This window comes from Rana temporaria, chromosome 6, assembly GCF_905171775.1.
Source record: "Rana temporaria chromosome 6, aRanTem1.1, whole genome shotgun sequence".
NCBI lineage: Eukaryota > Metazoa > Chordata > Amphibia > Anura > Ranidae > Rana > Rana temporaria.
Genome location: NC_053494.1, coordinates 200,704,403 through 200,717,541, shown reverse-complemented (window position 1 = coordinate 200,717,541; position 13,139 = coordinate 200,704,403). Strand labels below are relative to the sequence as shown.

General features: G+C 48.5%; 1 protein-coding gene across 2 annotated transcripts in view; it reads right to left on the bottom strand.

Moving 5' to 3' along the window:
- The window catches only part of OBSL1 (obscurin like cytoskeletal adaptor 1), a 152,282-nt gene that overhangs the window by 117,795 nt on the left and 21,348 nt on the right, over positions 1–13,139 (bottom strand). For both annotated transcript variants that reach the window (XM_040358074.1, XM_040358076.1), the window contains exon 4: positions 497–757. In XM_040358074.1, coding sequence (XP_040214008.1) covers positions 497–757 — 261 coding nt within the window. The remainder of the gene's footprint in view (positions 1–496; positions 758–13,139) is intronic.

Here is a 13,139-nt window from a genome sequence, read left to right as displayed (position 1 = left end):
GTATTTTTAAAATGCTGAATGCACCTTTTTTTCTGCAGGAAATTAAGGCATGGCAGCCCATTCAAATCAATAGGCTGCTGTACCTGCACAAATGAGGACCGCCAAAACACATACATATGAACCAGCCAGGCCCAAAATAAGCTGGAGGGGGGCCCAAAAAAAATGTTTGCCCAGGGCCCAAACCATATTAAAGACGGCCCTGACCCCAGATGACAGAAAACTGCCTATAAAAAGCCAGATTTAGACTCCTGTTTGCCGTCCACTCTGGGGTCCATAGCTCCATCAACACATATTTCCTCACAAGATTCTCAGACAGAGACTAGAAGACTTATATTGGCCATGATCCAATGACAGCCCAGTCCTTGGAATCAGTTGTGTCTTTCAGGGTAAAGATTTGAGCTGTTTTACTCTCTTTTAATTTAAGCCCATGGTTTAAATTTATACAAGCTTTTTTTTTTGTACTATTTTCCCGCTTTTAGCTACCCCTCTTTCTTACCTTTAACTCGAAGCTGACATGTGGATTCAGAAAGCCCAGCATGGAACTGGATGATGCCACTATCCTTCTGCGTTACCCCCACCAGAACCATGACATGTGTCCTTCCAAAACTCTGTACCACTGTCCGGTGATCCTCAAACATGATATGACCATTGTGGGTCCAACCGACCTGCTCCACTTCACTTTCCGTCTCTGCGCAAAATGCTGCGTTTCCACCCTCCGTAACCTCCAAGCGACGGGGCAGCCTTTTCGCTATTGGTCCTGGGAGATAGAGACAACATGGTGGTTACAAAGAACATCACAAGCAGACATGGATCTATAAATGTAAGAATTTCATTGTTCTGGCAAATAAGAAAGAATGGCAGTGGTGACCATCTGATACAGCACTTTTAACACACCTAATCCCGCGTACACATGATAATTTTTCAGCATGTTCAAAAAACGAAGTTTTTTCAACTTCATCATTAAAAACGACGTTGCCCACACACCATCGTTTTTAAAAAATGATGAAAAAAGTACGGTGACGTACAACACGTACGACGGCACTATAAAGGGAAAGTTCTATTCGCCTTTGGGCTGCTTTAGCTGATTCCGTGTTAGTAAAAGACGATTCGCGCTTTTCTGTCTGTTACAGCGCGATGAATGTGCTTACTCCATTATGAACGGTAGTTTTACCAGAACGAGCGCTCCCGTCTCATAACTTGCTTCTGAGCATGCGCGGGTTTAAAACGTCGTTTTAGCCCACACACGACCATTTTTTACAACACGGAAAACAACATTTTTTAAAACGACGTTAAAAAATGCAGCATGTTCGGAATTTTTTTTTGCTGTTTTTCAGAAGCCGAAAAACGATGTGAAGCCCACACACCATCATTTTAAATGACGTTTTTAAAAACGTCGCTGTGTGTACGCGGCATGAGATTTACAAAAAGAGGGGAAAAAAAACAGCTGAAATTTTCTATTTTTAGAAATTCACAATTCAATTAACAAAACCAAATGTGTTATCCAACCCTACCTTAAAATGTACAACTGGGCTAATAATGGGTAGCCGCATCCAACCTAATTGTGTTCCAACAAAGTGAAGTAAATAAAAAGTGCAAATTTTGCTGCACTATACCCTCTGCACTATTATGACTATTACATGACCGTGACGATACGCGTGGAGTGGAGCCAGGTGACGCTGAAACCGGAAGTGACGCAGGAGCCTTCGAGCTCTGCTGTCAGTTTAGGAGTTTAACCACTTCCATACCGGGCACTTATACACCTTCCCGCCCAGACCAATTTTTAGCTTTCAGCGCTGTTGCACTTTGAATGACAATTGCGCGGTCATGCTACACTGTACCCAAACACATTTTTTATCATTTTGTACCCACAAATAGAGCTTTCCTTTGGTGGTATTTGATCACCTCTGGGATATTTTTTTTCTGCAAAAAAACTAAAAAATTCACCAAAATGTTTTGAAAAAAAAAGTTTTTTTGTTTCTGTTATAAAACATTGTAAATAAGTACGTTTTCTCCTTCACTGATGGGCACTGATGGTACTGCACTGATGGGCACCGATGTGGTGGCATTGATGGGCACTAATATGCGGCACTGATGGGCGGCATGGATGGGCACTGATAGGCGGCACGGATAGGCGGCATGGATGGGCTTGGATAGGCAGCACGGATGGGCCTGGATAGGTGGCACAGATGGGCACAAATAGGCGGCACGGCTGGGCACGGATAGGCGGCACGGATGGGCACAGATAGGCGGCACGAATGGGCACTGATAGGCGGCATGGATGGGCACTGATAGGTGGCACGGATGGGCATAGATGGGCACTATCGTATGTGTTGTACTAATGGATGCCAATCAGTGCCAAACAATGCCTGCCAATCAGTGATGCCCATTGTGGGCACTGATTGGCATCCATTGCGGGAACTGATTGGCATCCATTTTTTGTGTCCTTCTCATCCCTGGTGGTCTAGGGTGGCATACCTTTTTTTTAATCCCTGGTGGTCCAGTGGGCATCCTAGGGGGGCTGTGCTGATAATCGATCAGCACAACCCCCCCCCCCCCTGTCACAGGAGCAGCCGATTGGCTCTCCTCTACTCGCGTCTGACAGACGCGAGTGAGGAAAAGCCGATTACCGGCTTTTCCTGTTTACATCGTGATCAGCCGTGATTGGACACGGCTGATCACGTGGTAAAGAGTCTCCGTGAGAGACTCTTTACCTTGATCAGTGTTGCGGGGTGTCAGACTGACACCCTGCAACAACGATCGCCGTGATGCGCGCCCCCGGGGCGCGCAGCGGCTCAAAATCCTGAGGACGTCATATGACGTCCAGTCAGGATTCTACAACCACTTTGCCGACGTCAATATGTCATTGCTGGGTGGCAAGTGGTTAAACCACTTCTGGACCACCCCACGCAGATATACTGCGGCAGGACCAGTACGTAATTATGTGCACAGGGTCTAGGGGGTGATTGTGATCGACCCGACGACTGTTCTCAGGAGAGCCAGAATGGTGGTCTGACTATGTAAACAAGGCAGACCACTGTTCTGTCAGAGGGGAAATGGAGATCTTTTGTTCCTGCTAAGCAGAAACAGGGATCTCTGGTCTCCCCTAGTCAAAAGCACATCCCCCACAGTTATGCTGCGTACAGACGATCGGACATTCCGACAACAAAACCGTGGATGTTGGCTCAAACTTGTCTTGCATACACACGGTCACACAAATTTTGTCGGAAATTTCAAACGTCAAGAACGCGGTGACGTACAACACGCACAACGGCACTAGAAAAGGGAAGTTCAATACCAGTCGTGGCCGCTCTGTGCCAGATCACGTACCTGTTACGCAATCTAACACTCTCGGGACTGGGGTGCGTTTGCACGCTGCCGGCGACCTGCTCCTTCACGAGCTGTCACCTCCTGTCTTTTTTCCTGTTTTCGGTCATTTTAGAGCTGGTTCCAGAAGGTTAAACAGCTTCTCAGCCTCCATCTTAAATACACGGCCACCAGCATGGGATTTTCTCCATGTCAGAGCACACAGGTTCGAGAACTTCTGCGAGATCACCGTTATCGGCGGCGGGAGAGGGCCCCCCTCCCGCCGCTCTCCCGTTCCCTCCGCTGCTCTCCCGTGCCCTCCGCCGCTTAACCTAGCTGTCCGTAGCGGCAGAGGTGAATGGTCCTATCCGTGGCTGGGTATGGATACGAGTGAGGGCAAGATGGCCCCCACCCATCTCCATACCATAGCAGGGCAGAAGCGACGTCAAAACGTCACTTCCGCCCGTACATCTTAAAGGGCCATTTTATTTTTTTATTGCATTTTAGTCTAAATCTGAGATATGAGGTCTTTTTGACACCAGATCTCATATTTAAGAGGACCTGTCATGCCCTTTTCTATTACAAAGGATGTTTACATTCCTTGTAATAGGAATAAAAGTGACCCAATTTTTTTTTTTTAAACAGTGTAAAAATAAATAAAATCAAGTAAAATAAATACGATTTTTTTTTTAAAGCGCCCCGACCCGATGAGCTCGCGTGCAGAAGTGAACGTACACGTGAGTAGCGCCCGCATATGAAAACGGTGTTGAGATCACACATGTGAGGTATCGCCGCGGTCATTAGAGCGAGAGCAATAATTCTAGCCCTAGACCGCCTCTCTAACTCAAAACATGCAACCTGTAGAATTTTTTTAACGACGCCTATGGAGATTTTAAGGGGTAAAAGTTTGACGCCGTTCCACGAGCAGGCGTAATTTTGGAAGCGTGACATGTTGGGTATCAATTTACTCGGCGTGAAATTATCTTTCACAATATAAAAAAAATTGAGCTAACTTTACTGTCTTATTTTTTCCAAAAAAAAGTGCATTTGTAAGACTGCTGCGCAAATATGATGTAACAAAAAGTATTGCAATGGCCGCCATTTTATTCTCTAGGGTGTTTTCTAGCAAAAAAAAAAATGTTTTAATGTGTAAACACAGAGTCTGAAAAGCAGGCTTGGTCCTTAAGTGGTTAAGCGCAGCACTATTGTTTATTTTATGTTTTTCTGCACTATGGGCCAGATTCAGGTACATCAGCGCATCTTTGAGCCGGCGTAGCGCATCTCATATGCGCTACGCCGACCTAACATTGAGAGGCAAGCTGAGAATTCACAAAGCACTTGCTCCCATATTTACGCCAGCGTAGCGTAAATAGGCCGGCGCAAGCCAGCCTAATTCAAAGTAGGCAGGTAGTGGGCGTGTTGTATTAAAATGAGTTGTGACCCCCATGTAAATGAATGGCCGTAAGAACGGCGCATGCGCTCGCATGCTCAGAATCACGTCGCATATACTCCCTAAGATACGACGGCTCAATGCATACGACGTGAACGTAACTTACGCCCAGCCCCATTCACGTACGACTTACGTAAACGACGTAAAATATGACGGCTGTTCCGACGTTTCCGACGTCCATACCTTAACATGACTTACCCCTGCTTTATGAGAGGTAAACATACGGACGTACGCCTTACGTAAACGGCGTAGATTACTGCGACGGGCGTAAGTACGTTCGCGAATCGGCGTATCTTGCTCATTTACATATTCGACACGTAAATCAATGGAAGCGCCCCTAGCGGCCAGCGTAAATATGCACCCAAGATACGACGGCGTAGGAGACTTACGTTGGTCGTAGGAAGTCAAAATTCAGGCGTATCTTGTACTGTGAATCAGGCGCATAGATACGACGACGCATCCGTGGACTTACGCTGGCGTATCATTAGATACGTCGGCGTAAGTCTTTGTGAATCCGGGCCTATATGTCTAGTGAAGTGCCAGCAGTTACCTTTAGTCTCTGAATGCAGTTTTTATACTTCCGACTGGTGAAGAAGTGTTGCCAGTGACAGAATTGGCCATCTAACATGTTCCTTATGCAGGAATGCCAGCTTCTCTTACTCTTGTCTCTTACCACACCAATGAAAGAATTTTCATGATGCCTCATTTAGTCTAAAGACACTTTATTTCTTGCTGGTTGGTATACTGTATGTAATAGTTAATAGAAAAAAAGCTTATCTTGGAAAGAATTCAAGTGGAACATGAGCCAAAATGTTTTCTGAATAGAGTGGGGAAAGGTTAGAACCTCTGCCAGGTTTTAATTGCTCTCTGTTTCCCCGCTGATTTTTCCTCACTTCCCCGGCATTTTATCAGGAGAGATTTTAAACCTTCCCCACGCCATCCAAAGTATTTGGCTTCAATTCTACTTTAAAGTGTTTGTATTTATCCACAGGGATAGGGATATTGTTGAGTGATTTTTATTGGTAAGCTCTGAGTCCTTATCTAAAAGCAACCATGATAAAATGAATTGTACGTACCGCCGTGGGCATCTGTTTGTTAACATGTATGCAGAGCTTCAGGGGCCCCCTAGAAAATTTTTGACGAAGCCCCTAGGTGACCTCTCTACTGTAGGGTAACCAGACATCCCTGGTTTCCGGGACAGTCCCCGGATTGAGGACACTGTCCCTGAACCAAGTCTGTCCCCAGTTTTGTCCCCGGATTGGATTTGAACAGGCCCCATGCACAGTTAGGCCCCATGCACACGAGAAGCAAATGCAAACTCATCTAAACACAAGTTTTCAAACGCAAAAAATGGCGTTTAAAACGCCCGTTTTTGCCGCGAATTTCGCGGCGTTTTACTGCGTTTTACCGCGTTTGCGTTTATAAGCATTTGGTTAAGAAACATCATAAGACCCTCCCTAAGCTCAAAAAACAGTATTATTTAACCATTTCAGCCATTTTGTGAGACCAGAGCAGCTGAGAGAGCAGCAGTGCACGTGTATTTAGCGTGTCACTTGCCACGTCACCTGCCACAAGTTGTGGATTGTCCACTGGCCATGTAACCTGGCCACGTCACCTGCCACAAGTTGTGGATTGTCCACTTGCCACGTCACCTGGCCATATCACCTGCCACGTCACCTGCCACAAGTTGTGGATTGTCCACTGGCCACGTCACCTGCCACGTCAACTGGCCACGTCACCTGCCACAAGTTGTGGATTGTCCACTTGCCATGTCACCTGGCCACGTCACCTGCCACAAGTTGTGGATTGTCCACTGGCCACGTCACCTGGCCACGTCACCTGCCATGTCACCTTGCCACGTTACCTGCCACAAGTTGTGGATTGTCCACTTGCCATGTCACCTGGCCACGTCACCTGGCCACATCACCTGCCACGTCACCTGGCCACGTCACCTGCCACAAGTTGTGGATTGTCCACTGGCCACGTCACCTGCCACGTCAACTGGCCACGTCACCTGCCACAAGTTGTGGATTGTCCACTGGCCACGTGACCTGGCCATGTCACCTGCCACATCACCTGGCCACGTCACCTACCACAAGTTGTGGATTGTCCACTTGCCACGTCACCTGCCTCAAGTTGTGTATTGTCCACTTGCCACGTCATCTGCCATGTCACCTGGCCACGTCACCTGCCACAAGTTGTGGATTGTCCACTGGCCACGTCACCTGGCCACGTCACCTGCCACAAGTTGTGGATTGTCCACTTGCCATGTCACCTGGCCACGTCACCTGCCACGTGACCTGGCCACGTCACCTGCCACATCACCTGGCCACGTCACCTGCCACAAGTTGTGGATTGTCCACTGGCCACGTCACCTGCCACGTCAACTGGCCACGTCACCTGCCACAAGTTGTGGATTGTCCACTTGCTACATCACCTGCCACAAGTGGATTATCCACTTGCCAAATCACCTGGCCATGTCACCTGCCACAAGTTGTGGATTGTCCACTGGCCACATCACCTGCCATGTCACCTGGCCACGTCACCTGCCACAAGTTGTGGATTGTCCACTTGCCACATCACCTGGCCACGTCACCTGTCCACGACACCTGCCACAAGTTGTGGATTGTCCACTTGCCATGTCACCTGGCCACGTCACCTGCCACGTGACCTGGCCACGTCACCTGCCACATCATCTGGCCACGTCACCTGCCACAAGTTGTGGATTGTCCACTGGCCACGTCACCTGCCACGTCAACTGGCCACATCACCTGCCACAAGTTGTGGATTGTCCACTTGCCACATCACCTGACCACGACACCTGCCACAAGTTGTGGATTGTCCACTTGTCACGTCACCTGCCACAAGTGGATTATCCATTTGCCAAATCACCTGGCCACATCACCTGCCACAAGTTGTGGATTGTCCACTGGCCACATCACCTGCCATGTCACCTGGCCACGTCACCTGCCACAAGTTGTGGATTGTCCACTTGCCACATCACCTGGCCACGTCACCTGGCCACATCACCTGCCACATCACCGGCCACAAGTTGTGGATTGTCCACTGGCCACGTCACCTGCCACGTCAACTGGCCACGTCACCTGCCACGTCAGCTGGCCACGTCACCTGCCACAAGTTGTGAATTGTCCACTTGCCACGTCACCAGGCCATGTCACCTGGCCACATCACCTGCCACGTCACCTGGCCATGTCACCTGCCACAAGTTGTGGATTGTCCACTTGCCACATGACCTGGCCACGTCACCTGCCATGTCACCTGGCCATGTAACCTGCCACAAGTTGTGGATTCTCCACTGGCCACGTCACCTGGCCACGTCACCTGCCACATCACCTGGCCACATCACCTACCACAAGTTGTGGATTGTACACTTTTCACGTCACCTGGCCATGTTACCTGCCACAAGTTGTGGATTGTCCACTGGCCACGTGACCTGGCCACGTCACCTGCCACATTACCTGGCCACGTCACCTACCAAAAGTTGTGGATTGTCCACTTGCCACGTCACCTGGCCATGTCACCTGCCACAAGTTGCGGATTGTCCACTGGCCACGTCACCTGGCCACAAGTTGTGGATTGTCCACAATGCAATGCAAGCAATTACATTTTTTATGTTTTTTATGGTTTTTCATCATTTGCCATCATTTTTGAGATTTCTAATGTAAAAAAATAGGTCACCTTTAAAAACGTCTATAAACGAAATCGCGGCAAAACGCCGGTACCGCGTTTTGCCGCGATTAGCGGCGTTTTTCCCGCGATTTGCGTCTGAAACGCGAAAACTGAACACTTCTGAACCCAAAATTTTGCGTCTGAAAAAACTGACATAAACCCAACTGCTTTTAAACGCCAAAAAACGTGATTGTGTGCATGGACACATAGGATAACATTAAATGTGTTCAGGGGCAGTTGAAAAAAATGCCCAAATGCCTCTGAACTCGAGTTTAGCAGCGTCTCGTGTGCACGGGGCCTTAGTGCATAATAAAAATAAAAAATATCTCAATTACACACCCCCGCTCTGCGGCTCCTACTAGCATAGGGGGTGTATTTTTTTCCATTATCTGTGCCCCTTTCTGATGATCATGTGCTGGTCGGAGCGGAGGGAATTTTTCTTCAGTTTCGGGTGCATGCCCATCCAGCTCCACTCGGATGTTCTTCTGCCTTGGCTCAAGTCCTGGCCAGCCTCCTGCCTACTTGTCTCCTTGCCTTCCCTGGCGGAGTGGTTCTCCTCCACTCCCCACCCAGTCGTAGGAGAGTAATACTTGACAGGCTGTAAGGTCGGGCTGCGGCGTCGACGGGCAGAGAGTCGCTGATTGCCGCCATTACTAGTAAAAGAAAAAATTTATATACCTAGATTTCATTTTAAGAATCTGGTCACCTTACTCTACTGTCATTGATTTTGTACCATGTATGTCTAAATCAAGGACGGCTGACAGGAGAGCTATCAGCATAGTCATTTCACTACTAGAGACCAGAGCTTCTCATGTCCACCACCAGCAAGAAAATGCTGGAAGTGGTCAGCAAAAGAAAAAAAACAATTGTATTAGCAATGCCATTACACAGGCACTGAGATCTTCACATTTGCCTATTTTAGGATTAAGATCCCTTTTTATGAGATTTCACCACAGTCTACAGTAATTCCAGCAATCATAGCCCAAAGGGGTTCCTTTGGCCCCCGAAACACATTGGCTACTGCATTTCTATTGGTTGTCACTATACTGCCAAGGATAAAGACATTGGACTTTTGAGCTGATCGTTTGGTGGCCTATTCCTTCTGTTCACCAAAAACTTCTCAAGTTGGGAGGTTCCTACCCAGTGAGATCATCCACCATTTAGTGTTGTCTGAGTGGCCGAGGTTAAAGCAGAACTTCACCCAAAAGGTGAAGTTCCACTTATTTGCATCCCCCCCCCCCCCACTACCACATTTTGCACTTTTTTGGGGGGAGCGGTTACTTGGTTTTGACAGGTACCAGCTCCCACTCTCGGGTAGATAGCTACAGCGTTCTGTGCCAGAGACTGGAGCTCCTCTTTAAGTTGGCAAGAGCTACCAACTTAAAGGGGTTGCAAAGGTTCGTTTTTTATTTTCTAAATAGGTTTAGAAGGGAAATGGAAGGAAAGGGTAAGTGAACCAACAATGCACTAGCTTAAAGGAACCTATTTAGAAAATAAAAACAAACCTTTACAACCCCTTTAAGGACATTTTTGGGGGGTCCAGAACCTTTTTTTACCAGTTTTTATCTGAGGAAACACTCCGGGATTCTTTATAGCCTGAAGAAGACTGAATTAGGCACACTGGATTAATTTCAGTTCTGGCAGAGAAAATCAAATAATTTGATAGACTTACAATAATATGGATATACTGTGGTTATCCGTGGCCAAAAACAGAGATCCTTATGTGCTGAATCCAGGAGCCCTATTGCCGTGGCCAATGGTAGGCTTAGCAGGACCAGCAATGCTGTAACATGTTAACAAAGGGTCTTGTTTCTTCTTGCTGGATGTTATTAGTTGTCCATCTTGATCATTGTAAGTTCATCTAATTATTTGATCTTAAAGCGGGGGTTCACCCAAAAAAAAATTGTAATTTTACACACATTAGAGCCAGCATTTACATTCAGCGTTTTTTTTTTCTCTGTACATACCTTTATATTCTGTTTTTCTCCAGGGCTTCCAGGTTCCGATGACTGCAGGACTGGGCGTTCCTATGCTTTTGTTGGATGATTGACGGCTTGTGAAACAGGTGACCTGTCGCACAACGCGCGTCACCAGATGTCGGGAAATACCCGAGCTGCGAGTCAGCACTATACGGCGCCTGCGCAGTGAGCTCTACACGGCGGGCGCAGGCGCCGTATAGTGCCGACTCACAGCTCAGCTATTTCCGTAAATCTGATGATGTGCGTTGTGCGACAGGTCACCTGTTTCACAAGCCGTCAATCATCCAACGGAAGGATAGGAACGCCCAGTCCCGCAGTCATCGGAACCCTGAGGCTGGGATAGGAACGCCCAGTCCCAGAGTCATCAGAACGCGGAAGCCCTGGACAAAATCAGGATATAAAGGTAAGTACAGAGAAAAAAAAACATGCCGAAATGAAATGTCCTTACTATGCTGGCTGTATTGTAAAAAAAAACGTTTTTAGGGTGAACCTCCACTTTAAGTTGACCAATTTTGTTGCACTAGGTCAATGGTCTCCAAACTGCACCCTGGGGACTAGATGAGGTCCTTTCCCTTTTTTGTCAGCCTTTGGGGCTCCTGTTCCTCCCACTGACACCAATGATAGGGCACCATTCCCCACACTGACACCAATGACAGGGCACCATTGCTCCCACTGACACCAGTAATTGGGCACCATTCCTCCCGATGACAACAATGATGGGGCACTATTTCTCCCATTGAGAGCAGCAATGGGTACGCTATTCCTGCCACTGATATTAATGATGGGACACGGTTTACCCCCACTGAAACCGGGGAGTTTTCAACTCCCAAAGGCCCTGGTCTTGCCCCCTGAATGCCTGAAGGACGGTAAATTGTCCCTTTGTTTAGAAAGTCTGCAAACCCCTGCAGTAGGTCAATGTGGTCTTGTTGATTTTGTCTTGAGTTGAGTTAAGCCCCTGTTGAAAGTGACGGCACGACTAAAATAGTTCAGCTTCTTGTCTGTTCTTCAGGTGGGTCCGCTCTGTCTTCTCTTGGCTCGGCCTCACACAAGCACTGGGAAAGTGGCCGGGCAGTGGATAGGGTGACACTTTGACTGTTTTCATCTTCTTTTAGCATGTTTCCAGCACTTAGCATTAACATTAAGCCATTGGATCCTCGCTTAAAAAGGCAGCTGACAACACATCTAAAAATAGGCATGTTTTTAGGCATTTTATAGAAGCCATAATGACAGCTGTGTGTGTAAAGGACAAAGAGCAAAAGGCTCTTACAAATTAAGTTGGTGTAACAGATGTTGGTGGCTGATAGCTGTTGATAGTATATTCATTAAAATCATTAACAACTCAATTGCTTAAAATAGAACAGCTGAATACACATTTGAATTACAAACAAACCCGCCAAACAGGTGACATCATGTAATCAACTAAGAGTGCAGAGAGAGAGAGTATGCTGAGGGGTGCAGAGATAGCATGCTGAGTGGTGCAGAGAGAGAACACTGAGTGGTGCAGAGAGAGCACGCTGAGGGCCGCAGAGAAAGAGCCTGCTGAGGGTACAGAGAGAGAACACTGAGTGGTGCAGAGAGAGCACGCTGAGGGGTGCAGAGAGAGCACGCTGAGGGCTGCAGAGAGAGTCTGCTGAGGGTACAGAGAGAGAACACTGAGTGGTGCAGAGAGAGCACGCTGAGGGGTGCAGAGAAAGAGAGCATGCTGAGGGATGCAGAGAAGGAGAGCACATTGGGGTGTGCAAAGGGGGAGAGAGCACGTTGAGGGGTGCAGAGGGAAAGAGCATGCTGAGGGATGCAGAGGGAGAGACCACGCTAAAGGGACGCAGAGGGAGAGAGCACACTAAAGGGATGCAGATGGAGAGTTATCACGCAGAGGGGTGCAGAGAGAGAGAGGACACTGAGGGGTTCAGAGGGAGAGAGAATGCTGAGGGATGCAGAGGGAGAGAGCACACTGAGGGATGCAGAGGGAGAGAGCACACTGAGGAATGCAGAGGGAGAGAGCATTCTGAAGGATGCAGGGGGAGAGAGCCGGCTGAGGGATGCAGAGGGAGAGAGCATTCTGAGGGATGCAGAGGGAGAGAGCATTCTAAGGGATGCAGAGGGAGAGAGCATTCTGAGGGATGCAGAGGGAGAGAGCATTCTGAGGGATGCAGAGGGAGAGAGCATTCTGAGGGATGCAGAGGGAGAGAGCATTCTGAGGGATGCAGAGGGAGAGAGCATTCTAAGGGATGCAGAGGGAGAGAGCATTCTGAGGGATGCAGAGGGAGAGAGCACACTGAGGGATGCAGAGGGAGAAAGCATGCTGAGGGGTGCAAAGAGAGAACACTGAGGGGTGCAGAGAGAGAAAGGACACTGAGGGGTTCAGAGGGAGAGAGCATTCTGAGGGATGCAGAGGGAGAGAGCCCGCTGAGGGATGCAGAGGGAGAGAGCCCGCTGAGGGATGCAGAGGGAGAGAGCCTGATGAGGGATGCAGAGGGAGAGAGCCCGCTGAGGGGTGCAGAGGGAGAGAGCCTGATGAGGGATGCAGAGGGAGAGAGCCCGATGAGGGATGCAGAGGGAGAGAGCCCGCTGAGGGGTGCAAAGGGAGAGAGCCTGATGAGGGATGCAGAGGGAGAGAGCCCGCTGAGGGATGCAGAGGGAGAGAGCCTGATGAGGGATGCAGAGGGAGAGAGCCCGATGAGGGATGCAGAGGGAGAGAGCCCGCTGAGGGGTGCAGA